The following is a 20,418-nucleotide window of genomic DNA, read 5'->3' as shown; positions in this document are numbered from 1 at the left end:
GGCAAAACTGCATTCTCCATGCTTCCATTTCTACATCTGTAAAACAAGGACACTGCCAATTTCTTGTTCCTCTGAGTGTAAAGCGGGGGTGTAGGAAGAGACTTGAGATGGACAAGTCTGGCCCCTGAGTCCTGGTCCCACTTTGCATCAGTAGGCAGCCTTGGCAGGTCACCTGAACTCAGTTTCCCTCTCTGGAAAATGAGAGGTGAGCTGATTACATACTCAGGCTGTCCCTGCCAGTGTCAACATAAGATGATCTCTGTGTTCCTACTCAGCCCACACTTGACCCTCATCCACTCTGTGACAAGCTCGTGCCTTGGGTCTGAATGCTGTTCTGACTGGCCTGTGCCTCTTGCTCACCTGTCTTTCCTGCCTTGGAATTTCCAGGGGCACTTGTTTTCCTGAAGAGCCTTTGCTTGTGCCCTTGAAGTGGAGGAAGCTCTAGAAGGAGTCATGACTAAAAGGTGGGGTCCACAAAGGTGACAGGGCTGGGAATCCTCAGCCCAGGGAGTCTCAAAACAGCCTGGACTGTGCTACTAAAAATGGCCCAAGCAGTGACAGCAGTGAGGTTTACTGTAAGAACCAGAACTGTGTTTGAATCTGTGGCCTCAGGCTGTCGAGCTCCGGGTTGGCCCTGGCTGAGTGAAAAGGCTGTGTCCGGCAGAAAAGAGAGCTGGTGCCCCTCCAGGAGTAAGCTCCCCGGAGACCACAGTGCGCTGGAGACAGCATGAGCCGTGGGCCGGGAGTAGCAGTGTTTTATACCTTCAGGAACATCTGTCACCTCTAAGTGGTACCACCTGCCAAGATCGCACAGCCCCCTGGCACTACCCTGCTTCCCAGCCCCCTCATAAATGAATCGACAGGGCAAGAGCACAGGCTGGCCCAGCAGCTCCCCACCACTTCCACTTAACCAGCTCTCGGTTCCCCTGGGAAAGCCCTTCTGGGCTCCCGAATCACAGCAGTCATGCCCTCTCTCTGTGGGCCCCTAGGCTTGCCCTACCTCAGGACTCAGCGTTTGAAGCTCTGTTTCCTCAAGAGCAGTGGGAGGACAACCAAGTCTTAAGGCTACAGGCGGGGTTTGGTGACTTGTATCAGGCACTCAGCTTAGTCTGGGGCTCCATAAATTACTCAGATTGTTAAAGTCCGGCTCTGTGACCTCCTCTGCCAGTGAGGAGCCCAGAGCCATTCTGAAGGTTTGGGGGATTCACTGAGATGCTTGGTGCAGAGGGGGAGCTTTCAGCACAATCTCAGTGTCTTTAAGTGCTTGGAGGCTGTTGGGGTGCACTTGCAGCTGCCCTCAACTCTAAGCAAACATTATCCCAGCCACCCTGGCCACCAGGGAACCCAGCCCTGGTGACCCAGCGCCCAGGAATCAAGTGGGGCAGATCTGAAGACAGCATGTGTGCCTGTGGAGCTGGGAGACACAAGTCAGGGGGTACGGCCAGAGCAGCGGGACCCGGGGCTGCGGGAGAACTAGGAGAGGGCCAGAGGATACTCTCCTCATGGGGTTCCTGCTTCTAGCTGCTACCTCTGGTCCCTGCCCATCTGTGATCCTGCCTGTGCCTTTCCCTCGGATGCTATGGGGGTGTTAACCTAGTGCTGGCTCCCTCCACCTGCCCTCAGCCAGGCCTCCTCCTGGTCACTGCTGTCCATGCCCTTCTTGTATGGCCCTGGCTTAGCTTCCCCCTGGCTCACCCTGGCATATTTCCCACACCCTCCCTGAGGCCCAAACATGTGCCCTCTGGGCTGAATGTGGTGGCTCTGCTGCTGCTGCAGTTGGAACCTGGCCATGCCCCTTCCCCCTGTATGGGCCATGGTGAGGAAGACCAGGTAAAGCAACGGCCGTCCCTTCCACCTGTCCCACCCCAGGAGACCCTTCTCAGCACCCTGGCTCTCTAGAACTTCATAGCCCTCCACAGCCCCGGTGTTAGAGGAACAGAAGAGGGAGAGGGCTGCTGTGGCTGCTGCCCCCCTGTGGGGAACTGCCGTGTCCAGATCATCCTGAGGCTGTTGGTGTCATCCTTCTCATTGGGTCTCTGGCTGCAAACACAGAAGCCCAGCTATACCTGGTATAGGCAGAAAGCCATCTGGTTTGCTACCACCCTGCTGGCCTGTGACTCTGCCTGGTGGCTTCCTTCTTCAGACCAGCTTTCTCTGGAGGCCAGCCTCACTGCCACAGGAAGACTCCCCACCCTTCTGAGCATATATCCATCTACATACCGCCCCATGCCACAGAGAAGAAGGGGTATTCCCAAAGGCTCTCAATAGGAGGGGAAGCCAGGCTGGGATCCTGGGGCCCACCTGCTGGCTGAATTCCTATGGCTGGCGGGTAGGTCTCAGGCCTGGCCGAGCAGGCAAGGGGGCCAACCCTGGGGGTAGGGAAAGGACAAGCCCATTATAGAAGAAGGGGCTTTTGGGAATGGTGCCCAGTGCATGATATATAAAGACAGGAGCCCCCATACTGGGGCATGTGAATAAAGATACAGTGAAGAGATGAACAAGGGCACACTAGCCGGCCTGACCCTGCTCGGGGAAACGTGCCCTTCAGCAGACTGTTACCAGGAAAAGGCCAAGCAAGATGCCAAAATGAAACCGGAGCACATGCAAATGTAAAATGCTGCCTTTCAAGCCTCTCAGGGCTGGCTGGGGAAGTTTTGAGAGTCACGATAGCGTGGGGGTGGCCAAGCGGGTGGCATCATCTGTGGTTCCCTTCTGCTTTTCCATGGACTCACTGCCTGATTTGTTTGGTCTTCCATCCTTTCTGAAATCAGCGGTGTTATGTTACAAAAGGAAACGGAAGGGAGATGGGGATCCAAACTGCGCTGGCGTGTGTGATGCAAACTAGACCCGTCCTCACGGGTGTGTCTGTTGGTGTCTGGGTGCCCTGGGAGGCGCAGGGATGGGAGAGTCTTCAGCAGGACTCACTGCTGCAGTAGATGGATACCCAGGAAACACTGTCTGCCCACTCTGGCGCCTACTGTAAACAGACCCTGTCTGTTGGAAAGCAGGTGTCTTCATAAGCTGCTGCAGGAACCACGAATGCATGGTAGGAAGATGCAGCATTGATGTTTGCCACCCTAAGTGTGGATAGCTGCGGCACCCTAGTTTTGTCCTTTTCAGGCACTGCTAGAAGGTAGAAGGTGGCTGCTGGCCTCCAAACAGTCCCCCACCCTGCAGATGGACCTTCCATGTCACAACAGGAGCCAGTATAGAGGCCACAAGGGCTCGAAGCTGCGAGTTTTAAGCTCCTCTCAGGCCTTAACAGCTCAGGGCAGAAGGTGCCTGGCTTCCCTCCCAGGACTGCTAGAGCAGGGTGGGCCCACACCTGTGGACAGATACTGTGGACAATCAGCAAAGACCCACGGGGACAGGGCCCTGAAAGGGGCACCACGTAGACATCCTGCAGTGGTCCCTGTGGCCAGTGGCCCAGGTCCCCAGAACCCTGTACTGCAGCAGCATGTGTGCCAGGCCCCATGCCAAGGAGAAGGCAGTGTCATTCATAACCTTGGTCCATTCTGGGCATTAGTTTCTCCAGCGGGTTGGCTGCAAGGACCCATCTGGGAGCCTGTCAACCTATTTTGGGCCCCTGAGGTCCCACCCCAGAGATGGGTCTCCTTAATGCCTGTTTCTTCTCATCACTCACTCCCTCCACCATCTGTGCTTTCCACACACCCTGCCTGGACCCCAAGTAGGTTTCAGATGCCATGCTGGTCACTAGGATACTGCAGGGAACCAGACTCTGGAGCTAGTGATAGGTAGGGTGTGCCCAGTTCCGCAGCAGGTAAAGTGGGGGCCAAGGGAGATGAAGAGGGGGGAGTTCCCCAAAGTCAACTTTGCCCTGGCTAAGTCTTCATAGAGGAGTGGTACAGGATGGCAAGTGGGAAGAGGGAGGGGGCCCCGGCATCCCAGAAGCTGCAGATGATTCTCTGGGCATTGCTGAAGGGAGTGGGTGAGGGTGGAGCCTTGCCAGAGCTTCCCTGCAGCCTGCTTTGACTTGGCAGTTCCACCTCTAACAAGTGGTCCTGTGGCTGGGTAAGCACCTGTGCAGGGAGGTGTACACACTAGGCCTCTCACTGTGTCTTCACGTTTGATCAGGCTCCACCTAAGTGCATCCCATAGGGGACAGGTCCAGCAAACATATGAGATGCAACCATACAAAGAGGAGGCTGCAGAGCAGTGGGTGTATCAATCATTTGCTGCCACTTAGGAGGAGGAAATAGGTAGGGGTGGGGATACACTTCTACCCTCATTGAGACAGTGAGAGGGGTCCCAGAAGCCCCTGGATGGGCATGTCCCCTTTGGCACTGTGGCAGGTTCCAGGGAACACCGGACAGGATGTCCCCAAGACTCTTGCCTCAGCCTGTGCCATCCATCCCACAGGGCATCTGGCGGATACCCGTGGACGAGATCGACCGGCCGGGCAGCTTCGCCTGGCACATGAACCGCTCCATCGTGCTGCTGCTCAAGGTGCTGGCCCAGCTGCGGGACCACAGCACCCTGCTGAAGGTGTCCTCCATGCTTCAGCGGACCCCAGACCAGGGCAAGTGAGTGCAGCCACTTTAGACACAGCCTAGCATGCTGTGTAGGTCAGGGGCACACCCACCCCAGGCAGCCTCTCCACTGCTTTAGCCTAGCTGTGAGGCCCACTGTCTGGGAGCCTGGATCAGCCCTTCGTTCACCTCAGGGTCCTCTCTGTCCCAGTGTCTAGAACCTAAACAACACCTCCTGCCCCCAGGCAACCTGGGGCAGACACAGGCTATCCTCACTAATCTTGGTTTTGGGTTGAGACTCTGGACAACCCAGGCTTTTCTTTCCTCCTGGTTCCCCCAACTCAGGGTTATCGGGGTGCTGTCAGGTTGTAAGGAAAACAGATGTTCAGAAGATGGTTGGGGAACCCCCAGACAAAGGCCAGTAACAGTGGGCTGAGCGACAGGAGTGCCCGGGCCTCAGTGGTAAAGAGAGCCCTCTGCCAGAAAGGGCAGGACAGACAGCAGACCCATCTGTTGCAGCTCTCATTTACGGGGGGTGTTGGGGGATCCTGGAAGAGATGCAGCTCAGATGTAGATAGGCCTGACCTGGAGGCCTCACTGCATCAGCCGGGCTGAGCCCCCTCCCATGCCTGCACTGCCTCACCCTCTGGCCGTCTCACTTACCTACCTCGTGCCAGACGGTGTGCCAGGAGTTCAAGGGCCTCCAGCTGGGGCCTGGGGCACCCTGCAGTCAGGTTTGAGGAAGCATCGGTAGGCATTCCCCAGCTGTCACTGAGCCCAGCACACAGGGTGGACCTACTACAGAGAGCCCAAGGGCAGCAGGCTGGTGCCAGGTCAGAGGCCTACTGGCTCTGTGGGTAGAGGGAGTTCGGGGGGCTTCTAGAGGAGCGGCCCCAACAGGTGGGCAGTAGGGACACTGAGGAACCAACCTCAAGGCATCCCCAAGGCAGGCATGGGCAGCAGCCACCATCCAGCAGTGCTGTGTGGTGTCGGATGCTCTCCTGTCCTCTCTGACTACCCCTGTATGACTGCAGGAAGTATCTACGAGATGCTGACCGCCAGGTCCTGGCACAGCGGGCCTTCATCCTCACTGTAAAGGTGCTGGAGGACACACTGAGCGAGCTCGCAGAGGTATGCCACCTGCATCCGCCTCTCCTCCACAGCCCATGAATACGCTCCCAAGCTCTTCCCAGGCGGTGGGCCCAATCCCACTGTTTGCACACACCTAAGCAGGATGTGCCCAAGGATCCCCATCCATGAAGTAGCATCCATCCTGCCTCTTCCTAGGCAGGGAAGGTCAGCCGTGGTAATGAATGCACATGAATTCAGTGAGGCATGGATGCACTTGGTGACTCCACAAAACTGAGCTCCCCAAGGGCATGCACCACCCAGGGCAGGGTCCCAAGCCCTCTCCCTAGCAGGCTGACAAGGCCTGCGAGAACACTGTGTGCATGCATCATCCCTTTTCAGCCTCGAGGCAGGTGCAGCAGTGCCTGCTTCTCACAGCTGAGGACCTAGAGGAGGCCAGGGAGGTTAAGTAGCCAGCCTAGCCGGTGGGGCTGTTGGGAGTTGAGCCAGGACTGCTTCCAGAGCTTATGCCTGGTAGGGCTGGCTGTGACTCGGTGCAGGGGATAAGGTTGGCATCTCGAGCCTGTTGGGGAGGAGTCCTTGCCAGCCAGCCGCCAACCGCGGGCCTCGTGCATTAGCAGACAGGAAGACTTGGCTCTGCAGCAAACGTGCTTAGTGGCCCTGGACAGGTCCCCTCCCATAAAATACCCAGAGCTGCCCAGAGTTCACATCATGGAGTCGAAGAAGAGCTGGACAGTACTGCCCCAACTCAGCCCAGGCCTGTTACTCAGGAGCAGCACCACCTCCAGAGTCCCGTCAGCCCCTTGCTACCTGGGAGTGTGGTGGGGCAGCCAGAGGTACAGAGAAGGGACGGTTCTTCTCATGCAGGTCTCTGGGCCTAGTGTTCTTCTCTGATAACTGGGACACAGCCCTGGCCAGCTGGCAGATATCCAGAGCCAGAAAGATGTCAGTTGGGAGAGGCCCAGGATGGGCACACCAGTGCCCACAGGTGATTCATTGCAGTGGAGACACCGACACAGCATCTTGACTTTGGTTTCTTTGTAGGGGTCAGAACGCCCAGGGCCCAAGGTCTGTGGCCTCCCTGGAGCCAGGATGACCACCGATGTCTCACACAAGGCCAGTCCTGAGGATGGCCAGGAGGGCCTCCCCCAGCCGAAAAAGCCCCCTCTGACTGATGGTTCAGGGCCAGGCCCTGAGCCAGGGGGCAGAGTGGGCCTTCTCAACCACCGGCTTGTGGCCATGGACGCAGGAGACAGTGCAGACCAAAGTGGGGAGCGGAAGGACAAGGAGAGCCCCCGGGCAGGGCCCACTGAGCCCATGGACACAGGCGAGGCCACTATTCGCCACTCAGACTTGGAGCGGACAACACCCTTGCTGCCAGGTCACGCCCCGAGGGACCGGGGCCCTGAGAGCCGACCCACTGAGCTGTCCCTGGAGGAGCTGAGCATCAGTGCCCGGCAGCAGCCCACCCTGCTCACCCCAGCCCAGCCAGCCCCTGCCCCTGCCACCACCATGGGGACCAGGGGGGGCGGCCACCCTGAGGAGCCACTCCCCCGGCTCAGCCGCAAGAGGAAGCTTCTGGAGGACACAGAATCTGGCAAGACACTCCTGCTGGACGCCTACCGTGTGTGGCAGCAGGGCCAGAAGGGCGTGGCGTATGACCTGGGCCGTGTGGAGAGGATCATGTCGGAGACCTACATGCTCATCAAGCAGGTGGGCGGTGGGCAGAGGCCTGAGGGCATTTGTCTGCTGGCAGCACCCCCACTCTTGCCTTTCTGTTCTCAAGGAGGGTCGTCCCACGCCTGCCCTTGGGGTGGGTTTAGGTGGTGTTCCCGCCCCATCCCCACTGTTCACTTTCTGCAGTGAGCTTTCAAAAGTTGATATTCAGCCTGGGCGTGGTGGCTCACGCCTATAATCCCAGCATTTTGGGAGGCCGAGGCGGGTGGATCACGGTCAAGGGATCGAGACCATCCTGGTCAACAAGGTGAAACCCCGTCTCTACTAAAAATACAAAAATTAGCTGGGCATGGTGGCGCACATCTGTAGTACCCGTTACTCGGGAGGCTGAGGCAGGAGAATTGCCTGAACCCAGAAGGTGGAGGTTGCGGTGAGCCGAGATTGCGCCATTGCACTCCAGCGTGGGTAACGAGGGCAAAACTCCGTCTCAAAAAAAAAAAGTTGATATTCAACCTGGAAGAAAGCGAGAGCCCATCACAGAAACCTCATCACACCAGCACAGGGAGTCTGGACCACTGCTCCCACCACTGCGCTGGGCCTCTGGGCACATCTTAGGGCATTTCTGTCAAGACTTATGTGGCTCTCATTTAAAGATGGCTGCAGTGCCCTGAGTGTGACCAGAGATGCCTTTCTTGTTTTGCTTTCTTTTTTAAAAAAATTTTATTTTAGTGTACCAGGCACTTTCCTTTTTCTCCATTTAAAATTATTCCTATGGGAAGAATCTCCAAAATTTAGTGCCTGGCTTAAATGGGATGACCATCCCTGACAGTTTTTCCCCTAATCGTGTCAGTTTGCAATGCAACCCCCACCCCGGCCCAAATCATACGGACCTTGAGCACTGAATCTCTGGACGCACTCAACACAGCATGGGGCTCTCACCGTCAGGTCTGGAATTCTGAACGGCCTCTCCCACTCTGATCACAGTCCTCCATCCTGCCCACTTAAGGGGCACGTTCTAGCTTAGGAGACTCCCCTCATCTCCTAGCCACTGGGCCTCAGCCGAATTTGAAGGCTTGGTTGGGGCCCTGAGTCTGCCTGCCAGCTTCAGCTTGTGAGGAAGTAACTCAGCCATAGAAATGAACTTGGTATGGCCAGATGGGCTCAGAGGAATAGCTGGGTTCAGTCCTGGCACCAGTGCCTGGTGCTGTGGGACCTGCGCAGGCACCGCCACCTGAAAGTTGGACAGGCACCTGCCCCTACTACCCATGAAGAGCTGGGAGGTGGGGTCTGGGTGTGGACAGCAGTGGGGACAGCTGGCGATTCAGCAGAGTCTGGGGTGGTTGTGGGCACCTGAGCCACAGGGCATGCCCCCTGTGCAGGCTGGTCTGTGCTACCTAGGCAGACAGGGCTCGGGGGAGGCCAGCCACAATGGCCTGGGTCCCTGACCTCGGGCATCTCCCTGTTAAGGTGGATGAGGACGCTGCGCTGGAGCAGGCTGTGAAGTTCTGCCAGGTCCACCTCGGGGCTGCCGCCCAGAGACAGGTAAGCCCAACTTCGCCTGTGCCAGTCTCATCTTGCAGAGCCTGCGCCACGTCAAGGCCCCACGATGCAGACTGAGAAGCAGGTTCACTCTTGGGACTGTTCTTGTGGTCAGCTTGGGCCGAGGGGAGATGAGCAGCGGGTAGCTGAGTCTCCAGCCCATGGCCATGGTGGGCAGGGGCTTGGACAGGCCCCAGGCCCCAGCTCAGACAGGCCGAGGAGTCCCCTCACCTCAGCTACCTTTTCTGTAACAAAGAAGATGGTCCCTAGCCAGCTGACCTCACCTGGGAACACCATTCTGTTTGGGACAGAAGTGGAAGAAGTGATGTTAGAGCCAGGCTGGTTAGGAGCCAAGTGGCTAGGGGGGAAGGTGGAGATGCAGCCTGTACAGGGGTCCCCAAGGGGAAGGCATGTGGGGGGCAAGGTGTCCTAAGAGGGTAGACAGGAGTCCGAGAGTTTATTGAGCAGGGAGGAAGCAAGGCAGCAACACTCCCGAGTGGAGAAGATGGGGTTGGTGCAGGGGCTGGACCAGGCCAGGGTCAGGGGGTCCAAGAAATGGCAGGGGGTGGGGAGTGGGAGAGGCCCCTCCTGGGAAGACCCCAAGCCAGGGTCGAGATTGGATTTGTGTTGAGTCTGAGACTCTTCAAAGAGAGAGAGGCCAAGTGGTCAGGAAGGTCAGGGGCCCCCGCCTGGAGGGACAGTACAGGCCAGAGACCTGGGGTAAGTGTCCCTGAAGCCATCAGAAGCCAGGAGAGGGCACAGGCAGGGCCAAGGACCTTCGCTTGGTTACAGGCACAGGGAAGAGACTTGGGGCAGGTCAGGGCAATAGCCAGGAAGGAGAGTGTTCCCAGGGGCCAACTGGTCAGCAAGGCCAGGGCAGTGAGGATGGGGGCCTGATAGATATAGGGACCTAGGAGCCAGCACTCTTTGTGAAGAGTAATGAGGCAGGAAAGGGCTTGAGCAGGAGCAGGTAAGGGGCTGGGTCTGGAGGAAAGAAGTCTCCATGGGAGAGGCCCAGCTTGAGGGAAGGCCAGTGGGCAGGGTCTAGCTATGAGGCGGGTCCTTGATGACCGAAGAGGTGGGAGGGGTGGGATCACAGCTCAGTGAGACGATGTGGTAGGGAGAGGCAGGTGTGGCAGGCAGGGAGAGTGGATGTGCCCTGTCTAAAACATAAGCGTCCAGGCCTTCTGTTTAGGTGGTTTGCCATTTGAGTAGGTGCAGCCTCTTGTCCCCGGGGTGGCCCAATGCCCCAAGTAGCCTCGCCCCAGGTCCCCTTGTTCCAGGTCTCCTAGCAGAGGGCTGGTAGCTGCCCTTGGAGTCCAGACAGGCTTCCTCTCAGTGGAATGGAGCCTCGGACCCCCACCGCCTGCCTGGGCTGTAGGTCTGAGGAAGCCCAGGAGGTTCAGCTTTGACCAAGCAGGCTGTGGGCCAGATGGGACACGCTGCGGAGAATAGGTGAGCCTGGTCCCCACTAAGGGCCAGAGTCCTTGGCAGGGAGTGCCCCAACCCCCAGCAGTCCCCACCACTTCATTATTGTCCAGGTGAGCAGAGTGCACAGCACAGCCACTTGGGCCCCAGTGCTAGGCCCAGGCCCAGCTTTGGGGCTGCCTGATTTAACAAAGCCCTTCACATTATATGTGGCAGAAAGAGAAAAAGTGGCAGTTGGGGTCCTTAGTCCAAACAGTAGGACCTTGGCCCAGGCCTGTAGCTTACCTCTCCAAGCAGCAGGATGAAGTTCCCAAAAGATGGCCCCCATGCTTGAGGGCCCTGGCAGCAACTGCTCTGCTGGCACAAGAAGCAGATAAGCGAACTCTGGGACATTACCAGGGTACCCCTGCCTCCTCCACTGATCCAGTTGGGGCAGGTAAACGTGTGAGTGGTGACCACTCCTGAGAGGAGGGCTGTTTCTGCTTTTGACATCCTTAAAAGGTAGACCCACACAGGAAACCCCCCACAACCCAACACCGTAGCCTGAGAAGAAAGGGGTACTGAGCTGGCAGGAGCCAGGGCAAGGCCAGGCCCCATTTTGCTGAGGCACATGCATATCAGGGCCCCTGAGGGCTCGGTGGGCAGAGGTTCCTGTGAGAGACCTCGGAAAACACAGGCTGGGTTATGGGGGTGGCCAGAGCCAGAGGACCCAAGTCTTTACCTTTCAGGTTGCCTGCTGCTGGGCAATGACAGGCCAGGCTCCAGCAGTTCCCTCCCAGGGTGTGGAGGGGAGTGGAGGAAACGAGGCCTGAACAACACTCAGACCTGCCTGCCTGCTTCTCAGACCCTGGTGTGGTGGGGGCACCTTGGTATCTGCCCCGGTCCCTCTCATCGCATTTCCCACCTAGGACTCTTACCCTGGGCCCAGAGAAGATGCCACTGTGGGGGCTGGCTGCCATCCTCTGGTCCTCTTCTCCCTCAAGCCCAATCTTGGAGGCCATTTTCTGCCATCTGAGCCCACTGCTCCCGCTCCTCAGGGAGTGTCCATTTTGCTCACGGCATGTCCCAGTTGCCATGGCATTCCTGAACCCGCCTGGAGGGCGCTCTGGACGTAATTAGAGGTTCAATGCCCACGGCTGAGGCCCACTCCTGAGCAGGGACAGAGACACTGTACTCACCTTCCCCCAGTGTGTCTGCTCATGCTACTAACTAAGCTGCTACGGTACCAGCGGCACCGCTGCAGGTCCATGGGGCCCGAGAGACAGGTCTGTCCTCCTGCCCCACCCTCTCAGGATGGGCTTCCCACAGCACAAGGCTGGGCCCCAGAGCACCAGCCTGGGGCTCATCCCAGGCACCCAGTACATGGCAGAGTCCACAGGAGCCTGTCCTGAACCATATGGAACTAGGGAAGAGGGTGTTTTAGCCTGACAAATGTCAGAAGACGCAGTCATCAGTGGAAGTAAACTGTCCCCCCAACGTGCACTGAAGTACCTACCAGCAGGCGTGTGATTCTCCCACATTCGTGGAGATGGGGATGGGGGTGCTGCTGGCCCCATGTGGGCCAGCTCCCGCAGTACAGTGGTCCTGGTGCTAGGGAGGGCTGAAGGGTAGGCCCAGCCTCTCAGCTCAGCTGTGAGTGGCTGCTTTAGGGTTGGCCATGGATGGGAGCAAAAGTAGCCCTGTGAAAAGAGCTCCAAAAGGGCCTCGAGACAGAGGGAGCTGTGTGGATGAAGACTCGGAGGGCCTAGGGCCTGGCTCAGCTGGAAGTCAAAGGCCCGTGGTGGGAGCAGCTGCCAAGACCAGGCTGCAGGCAGAGGCCAAGCTGGGGGCAGCACTGGGCGCCATGGCAGTGGGTCACAGTGGGCTGTGGTGTCAAGCCCAGGGAGCAAACTCCTGTAGCATCCCACTCACTCTCTCAGGACTCTCCCATGAGTGGCCCTTGGGAAGTCACCCTCCAAGACTGACCACCTGTTTGTGCCTGCATTCCCTGGTTGGGAGCTGTGCCCATAACTAGGGTCTTGCTGGACATACACCTCCCAGACTGGCACCCTAAGGTGTGAGGGCAAAGCCAGCTGGAGATCATTCCACTGAGACCCCGCCGGCATGGCCTGGATGTCCTTCCAGGGAGGGGTTCTGGGTCCCCAGCTGTGTCCTGGTGTCAGCAGGATCCTGACGGGGTGCCTCTCTGATGGACCTTGTTGGCAGTATTTGGGAGTTCAGTGGTGCCATATGGGCAGTGTTGGCATCCCCCAGGGTGTCCTGTGGGACAGTACTGGTGAGCTGGCGGGTAGAGCAGCATGGGCTTAGGGCTGCCCAGCCAGCCTTTCTTACCTCTCATTTGTCCTTACAGGCCTCAGGGGACACCCCCACCACTCCAAAGCACCCCAAAGACAGCCGAGAGAACTTCTTTCCTGCGGCAGTGGCACCCACAGCCCCTGACCCTGTGCCGGCTGACTCTGTCCAGCGGCCCAGTGATGCTCATACCAAGCCTCGCCCTGCGCTAGCTGCCACCACAGCTGTTACCACCTGCCCTCCCTCAGCATCAGCTTCCAACCTGGACCCGTCCAAGGACCCTGGGCCTCCTCGGCCACACAGGCCTGAAGCCACCCCCAGCATGGCCTCTCTGGGCCCTGGTGAGTCCCATCCCAGTTCAGAGCTGGGCCCAGGCCCCTGCCACCATCAAGTCCTCTCTGCGTGGAGAATGTGGATGTGGGGAAGGGAGGCAAGCAGTGCTCTCCAGCCTGGTTGATCCCACGGGGTGGCGGGGCAGGTGGCCACGGGTCAGCTCACCAGTCACTGGCAGCCTCGGTGGCCCTGGTCAGTACGTCGTATATCTACCACTCTTAACACTGGGTGCCTCAGTCTCCCTGTCTGTGAAAGGGGATGGTGAAGAGGAAGGAAACAAACACCGTCGCAGATGTGTTTGCTGCTGTCGTGGTTTCTTCCCCATAAACCCTTACTATAAGTAGGAAGGAGGGCTTGGTCAGGTAGGAAAAGGGGATACTAGCCCACACCATGCCTCCCTCAGGGCACTGGGAGGGGTCCTGACCCTCAGCACACTGCAAGGCCACTGGTATCTGGCCTCAGATGCCTGTGAGCAGTTCCTGGGCACCAGAGCAGATCTGTCCGAGCCCCGTCTTGCTCATGGGCAAGACAGAAGCCAGCCAGGATGAGGGCAGGGGCAGGTCAGGGGGCTTGTGAAGGAAAACAGGCAGGACAAATGCATGGGCAGTAGAGGGCCCTGCTGGCCTCATCAGCGAAAGCTCCTGTTCCTTCTAAAACCCAGGATCCACTGGCACCCTCCCCTACGCTGGTCCTGACACCAGCAGCTCTGGCAGCTGCAATTCTGCCAGGCTGGGTTTAGCTCAGGCCTGGGCCAGGTTCCACCTGCCACCCAGGGCAGGGGACCCTTCCCTGTTGGTTCCCAGGACTCTAGGATCATGTGGCCGGTCTCTGAAGATGCTATAATAGGACAGGGATGTTTTCTAACCAATTCATCTCCCCAGTTGGTAGGGCCCCAGGAGACACCAGCCTGGTCAGAGGGTTCCCTGTGTCCCTGGGAACATCCAGCGATGGACCAGCTTCCAAGCCCTCCACTTCAGGCCCTCCCCTGCTTCTCCCTCCCTGCCTTAGGGACCCAGCCTGTTTCCTTGCCCCAGACCTTGCACTGGCCCATAGCCTGTATCACCCCTGGAGGCTCACCTGTCTTCCCAGTTGAATTTCCCATCCATCTGAATGAGACAGCACTTCCGCATCTGCAGAAGTGCCCGGCAGAAGGCAGGCCTGAGAGCCCCCCCAGACTGTGGGCCTGAGTGAAGGTTGAGTTGAGAAGTCCTTCTCAGCTCTTTTACCTGGTGGCTCAAACAGCAGGTGCTGATGTTTTCACCTGATGCCATCCACACTGCTTTAAGGATTTTGAACATGTAGGCATCCTCTAGCCCAGTCAGCACTGGCTATGGCCCTGTGAGACAAAGAATCCCTTCTCTTTGGGTCAGAACCCGTGGCCATTTGTTCCCAGAGGAGCCTCTGAGGGCCACAAGACCAAGAGCAGTAAAAGAACTGTAGTGGCGGTTGGACGCGGTAGCTCTTGCCTGTAATCCCAGCACTTTGGGAGGCCAAGGCGGGCAGATCATGAGGTTAAGAGATTGAGACCAGCCGGGCCAACATGGTGAAACCCCATCTTTGCTAAAAATACAAAGATTAGCCTAACCAGGCATGCTGGCAGGCACCTGTAATCCCAGCTATTTGGGAGGCTGAGTTAGGAGAACTGCTTATACTTGGGACGTGGAGGTTGCAGTAAGCTGAGATCACGCTATTGCACTCCAGCCCGGCGACAAAGCAAGACTCCATCTCAAAGAATAAAAGAGAACTGTAGTGGTTCCACTACCATGTGACCTTGGCCGTCCCTTTTCTTCTATCTGCCTCAGTTTCCTGCATAAAATGGCTAAGATGAAGATATTAACACTGCAGAATTTGCAGTGGTGCTTGGTATTAAGCAGAGACTTGGTGTAGGTTTTATTTGTGTGTGTGTGTGTGGTTTTTTGGGGTTTTTTTTAGACAGAGTCTTGCTCTGTTACCCACGCTGGAGTGCAGCAGTGCGATTGTGGCTCCACTCATTGCACACCTCTCAGGTTCAAGCGACTCTCCTGTCTCAGCCTCGCAAGTAGCTGGGATTATAGGTATACAGCTCTATACCCATCCACATTTTATATTTTTAGTGGAGATGGGGTTTCCCTATATTGGCCAGACTGGTCTTGAACTCCTGACCTCAGGTGATCCACCCACGTTGGCCTCCCAAAGTGTTGGGATTATAGGCATGAGCCACCACACCTGGCCTGTTAGTTTTGAGACAGGGTCTCACTCTGTTGCTCAGGCTGGAGTGCAGCAGTGCAACTGTGGCTCACTGCAACCTCAACTCCCTTGGTTCTGGTGATCCTCTCACCTCAGCCTCCCAAGTAGCTGGGACTACAAGCATGAACCACCACACTTGGCTAATTTTTGTGATTTTGTAGAGATGGGCTTTCGCCATGTTGCCCAAGCTGGTCTTAAACTCCTGGGCTCAGGAGATCCATTCGCCTCAGCCTCCCAAAGTGCTGGGATTGCAGGTATGAGCCACCATGCCCAGCCTGGTGATGGTGATTTCAAGGTGTTGGGGTGATGGGAGCCCAGTGCCCTAACCATTTGGTCAGTATTGGTAGCTGACTCACTCCCATGAATATCCAGCTCCTGTCCCTCCGCCTCTGACTGACTTGACTTCTACCAGTGTCACGCGCTCATCTTGTAGTTTTTGAGGGTCAAGAATTTACAGTGGTTTAGTGGGATGGAGCTGGGTCAGAATCTTGCACATGGTTGCAATCAAGCTATCATCGGTGCATCTGAGCTTTCTCGGGGTGTTGGCAGCCTCAGGTCCTCACTGGTTATTGGCCAGAAGTCTCAGCTCCTCCTGTGGGCCTTTCTTTAAACAGCTGAGTGTCCCTGTGTCATGGTGGCTGGTTCTCTCCAGAGCCATTGACCCCACCAAGAGAACACAGAGGAAGCCACGGTGTCTTTTATAACCTAATCCCAGCAGCAGCTGAGATCACTGTGGGCCACACACACCTCCCTGGGTCGTGGGAGGACCTGGTGGATGCCAGGGCCAGGGGTATTGGAGTAGGGGGCTTGAGGCTGCCTGCTTTGCCTCTCTGCCTGTCTGCCCCACCTGCAAGCAGGCCAAAGCTATAATTCACATCCTTCTCTCCTCTAACTGTGTTAGATCCAAGAAACGGGATCTGTTTCCTAGCGTACACCTTCTTCAGCCTGGAGCGTTGATTCTTTTCTAATCCTATTCCCAAAACCAAATTCAATGGCCTTTTTGCCAGGATGGAACTCTTGAATAGCACTGGGGGTAGGGGGCAGGGGCAGCCCTCAGCTGGTCATGTGCCAGGCCCGGCCTCTTCCTGATGGCCCCTGTGCTCAGCACTCCCTGAGCAGCCGCCCTCCACTTCCATGTCTGTCCGCATCGGCGCTGCTGCAGATCCACAAGTAGAGGGTGTGTGGCCAGTCGTGTTGGAGTGGGTCTCTCCTGAGGGTCCTCAGAGCTTTCTGGGGTGGTAGCAGAGCCAAGCTGAAACAGGCATGTCCCCCCAGAGCCCAGCCCACAAACTCTAGAAAGGGGGAAGCACCAGGAACAAGCCGGCCCCAGCAGGGTCCGGGTCCCCCAGGCATGCTGCAACTAGCTGTTGCAGGGGACAGCAGGTTCTGCCTGAAGAGGTGCCCACTGACAGGAGAGTGCCCAGGCCTGGAGCGAAAGCTGGGCCGGGGATGAGGCTGGGAGCCAGGGATGGACAATGGCTGAACCACTTGAGAGGGCAGATTTGAGGATAGATTCTCTCAGAACCCTGTACTCAATGTGTGAGAGAGCCAGGAGGGCAGGTACAGGGGGGCCCCTGGCAGGTGCTGTTCCCAGGGTGGGCACCCCTGCCTCCAGGGGAAGTATGGCCATGGCAGGAAGGCAGGGTGCTCTCAGGTGTCCCTGGTCCCTAGTGAAGAGCTCACCCATCTGCCCAGGCTGTGCTGACCAGGTCGTGGCCCCATGCAACATTCCCAGAAAGCTCAGGGTCAGCCAGGGCTCTCGTGTCCCTGGAGGAGCCCTGGCACTGCCTGTCCAGGCCTCTGTCTCCGCTGGGCGTGAGCTTATTGTCTCCTTTGCCAGGCGCCTGCCTACCACAGGCCGGGACGTTCCATGAACAGCTGCTAAAACAGTGCCTGGCCTTAGGAAGACCCCTGTCTTCTGAGGCAATCAGGCCATCTAGGGTAGGGGAGTGGAGGAGGGCGGGAAGGTGGAACGGGTGTTCCCAAGTCAAGACTCAAGTAAGGGCTCCACCCCCGAGCGTGGTGAAGAGGGCTGGAGTGCTGGCCTCATGCAGGCCCCTAGAGGCCACGGGGAGGCAGAGCCAGGCCCAGGAGCCTCCTGGGACATAGGGTCTGGGAGACAACTAGCATGGACCTGGCACATGGGTCTGCCCTGAGGAGCAGGGAGGGTTGCCCCAGTGGCACAGGATTTTGGTCTGGCCACCTGCTTCCCACAGAGAACCCAAGTCAAGGGGGAGTTGGGAGAGCTCCAGACAGCCCTTTTCCGCAGGCTGGACTCCCAGGTAGGCCCCTCCCCGCCCCCTGCCCATCCCCATGGTGCTCCTCGCAGGGTGCCTGGTCTCACCTCCTCCTGCTCCTGCTCCTGCCCCTGCAAAATGCCATTAACAAGAAAGCCAGGCACCTGCCCTCCCACCCCCACTGAGGGGTGCGTCCGGCCAGGCTGCTGCTGGCCTCTGGAAGGGCCTGGCCTTGGGGCCACTGTACCAAGAGAAGGCTTGCTTGGTGGATGTGTGCCCAGCCCCAGTGAGCCCTGATCCTGCCTGCAGGAGGTGGGGGAGTGGCTGGGAGGACGGCAGGAGGAGGCTTCTGACGAGCTCTTCCTTGTCAGACATCGTGTCAGAGGCTGGACCTAGGAATGACAGTGAGCATGGGAGGGAATGGCCTGAGGCCTCAGCCTGGCCTCGCCGCCTCCTGCTCCTGCAGAATGCCATCAGCAAGGAGCCCCAGGCAGAGCAGCCCCAGCTTTGTACCGGGAGTTGTCACTCCTGCTGGCCAAAGAGGGGAGCCGACTCCCCCTGCTGGAGAGGACGGAGGGCCTCCTGGCGGAGGAATGGGATGGGGAGGCCGGGGCTGGAAAGGCAGTGGTTGATGACCAGTGTGGTGGGAGACCAGGCCTGAGTGACAAGTGGGGAGTAGCAAGGGAAGCAGGGCCTGGAGGCCTGGGAACCAGGGACCGATGCTGAGTAACGGCCTGGCCAGCAGCCACAGGCACAGCATTTGCCCCTCAGGCCCATTCCGGCCTTGGCACAACTGAGCCCAATTCCTGGCCCCTGCCTCATGCCAGGGAAGGTGGGGCTGGCTGGGCAGGAGCCACAGTGCCAGCATCCACTTTGGTCTTAGTTGGGTTGTTTGGGTTTTGGTCCTGACCTCGTTTCTGAATGCTGCTCATGTTAGCTGGAGGGAGAGTGGACACTGCCCCCGGCATCCTCTCTAACTGCCTTGTGATGGGACCTTAGAGGGGCTGGGCCTCTCAGACTCAGGGGTGACCCCACTGGGTCAGATGTGCAGCTGTCTCGGGGGGCGAGGGAGCCCTTTGGGGTGGGCTCCACCAGGAGCCTCCACCAGGATCCTCCACCAGGATCCTCTGGGTGGTGAATGGTTTTTTGGCAGCACCAACCTGGGCTACCCTGTGGAGGGGAGAGCCGCCTCAGCCAGGACCCCCGCATCAGCCGCACTCCCCTGCCCAGCATCCCATGGCACGGCCTGGGCCCATGGGATCTGGCACAGATGCGTAGGAGCCTTTGGGGTGGATCCATTACCTGCAGTGAGCCCATGTCCCCACAGAGGGAGAAGAGCTGGCGAGAGTGGCAGAGGGCACCGGCTTCCCGCCCCAGGAGCCGCAGCGCAGTCCACATGTGAAGACGGCCCCCACAAGTTCCCCAGAAGAGCCACACTGCTGGCCAACAGAGGCTGCCCCAGGGACTGGCACTGAGCCGACCTGTAGCCAGGGTAAGGCGAGTTGGGAGCAGCCCGGCACCTCGGCCAGAGTGGGTTTCCTGGCCTGGCCTTGGAGGACAGGGCCTGGGGCTGCCCTGTAGAATGAGATGGGGAGGAAATAGGGGTAGTGCAGGCTGGACAGGGGAGCCAAGGGAGAGGCCCAGCTTGAAGAGTTTGACACATGGCCCATTGTGTCAGGGGCTGGGTAGAGAGGGACCCTGGAGACTTATTCTGTCCCTGGCATCATAGAGGGGTACTGGCAAGGGCAGGCAGCCTGCTTCGGCCCACTGCAGAACCCAGGCTGAGCCCAGAGTGGGCAAAGAGGGGCAGGCATGGACAGGGAGGAGCATGGGCCTGGTGACAGGCACTTGAGGGACATCAGCAGCAGGCAGAAGCGGGGACAGGTTGGGCTGGGCCAAGCAGGCATCCCCATCAGCAGCCACATCAGATCCCAGCCCCAGCCTCAGTCCGGCCTGTTCTCACCAGCCACCCCAACCAGCTGGGGCCCTTTGGGACTCCTCCTGGCCTGGGCCTCCCACAGACCACTCGGGACGGCAGGACCTGGCGCCAGCCCCTGGGGGCCAGGCCTGGGCTCTGTGTAAACCCCATTCCTTTTAAAGTCATGGGGCTGCAGAGGAATGTGAAGACCAGCCAGGCCAGCCAGATCTCCCAGCTCACGCAGTTCCCTGGAGGCTGCCAGGCCTGCAACTGCCCTAGCCCTCAGGCTCTGGCAAACTCAGTCCCATGCTCCCCCTGGAGGATGAGGCGAAAGTAGACGCTCTGGGGCTAGCTCAGTGACCATGCCTAGCCGAGTGACCAGCTCTGGGCTTCAGTGTCCTCCCTGGGGCATAGACACCAATAGGACAGGCATCCTAGTATGGTTGTGGGATGTGGACATTTCATGCAAGTGTGATGCCTAGAGGTCTTGCAGAACCCCAGCAAGGCTCAGGGAGTCTCAGGCCCGGGGCTCTGAGTTCACAGTGGTACTGTGTGAGTTTCACAGTCCCAGCACCCCACAGCCCGAGCCAGAGTTGGGTCCCTGCAGTCTTGAGCCAAACATTTGTATGCCAGCCAGCACAAACTATACAGAATAAAGGCCCAGACTAGTGGGGACAAGATAAGGTGCCGACTGTGTGATGCAGCAGGAGGTGCTCTTGGTTCCTTTGTCTTCCAGAGGGGAAACCGAGACCTGAGCCGAGAAGGGAAGGGGAGGCTCAGGAGGCTTTGAGTGAGACTCAGCCCCTGAGCTTTTCCCCCACAGCCGCCAGCTCCAAGGCCCTCAGCAGTGGGACTGCTCAACCACCTGAGGGTCACCTAGGCAAGGCGGAGCCCAGCCGGGCTAAGTCCCGCCCCCTGCCCAACATGCCAAAGCTGGTCATCCCTTCCACCACCACCAAGTTCCCCCCTGAGATCACCGTCACACCTCCCACCCCAACCCTGCTCTCCCCAAAAGGCAGCATCTCGGAGGAGACCAAGCAGAAGCTGAAGGTGACCTCAGGGGCTGGGCCGGAGCCACATGTGTGGGTGGGGGTAACGGGGGGCCTGGGGCAGGGGTGAGGGTAGGAGGGGGGCCTGGGGCAGGGGTGAAGGTGGCAGAGCCCAGCCATCCCTGACCAGTGCCCTGCCC

General features: G+C 58.5%; 1 protein-coding gene across 4 annotated transcripts in view; it reads left to right on the top strand.

Annotated features, from left to right (window-relative positions):
- Window positions 1–20,418, top strand: part of CABIN1 (calcineurin binding protein 1) — a 159,375-nt gene that overhangs the window by 138,428 nt on the left and 529 nt on the right. For 2 of the 4 annotated variants that reach the window (XM_010349226.3, XM_003938572.4), the window contains exons 31-37: window positions 4,381–4,544; window positions 5,525–5,621; window positions 6,624–7,292; window positions 8,724–8,798; window positions 12,574–12,856; window positions 18,639–18,803; window positions 19,966–20,279. In XM_010349226.3, coding sequence (XP_010347528.2) covers window positions 4,381–4,544; window positions 5,525–5,621; window positions 6,624–7,292; window positions 8,724–8,798; window positions 12,574–12,856; window positions 18,639–18,803; window positions 19,966–20,279 — 1,767 coding nt within the window. Of the gene's footprint in view, window positions 1–4,380; window positions 4,545–5,524; window positions 5,622–6,623; window positions 7,293–8,723; window positions 8,799–12,573; window positions 12,857–18,619; window positions 18,804–19,965; window positions 20,280–20,418 lie in introns of those variants that run through there. The other 2 variants (XM_074390816.1, XM_010349227.3) reach the window with 2 other exon arrangements.

Source organism: Saimiri boliviensis, chromosome 21 (assembly GCF_048565385.1).
Source record: "Saimiri boliviensis isolate mSaiBol1 chromosome 21, mSaiBol1.pri, whole genome shotgun sequence".
Taxonomy (NCBI): domain Eukaryota; kingdom Metazoa; phylum Chordata; class Mammalia; order Primates; family Cebidae; genus Saimiri; species Saimiri boliviensis.
This window is presented reverse-complemented; position numbering and strand designations above follow the sequence as displayed.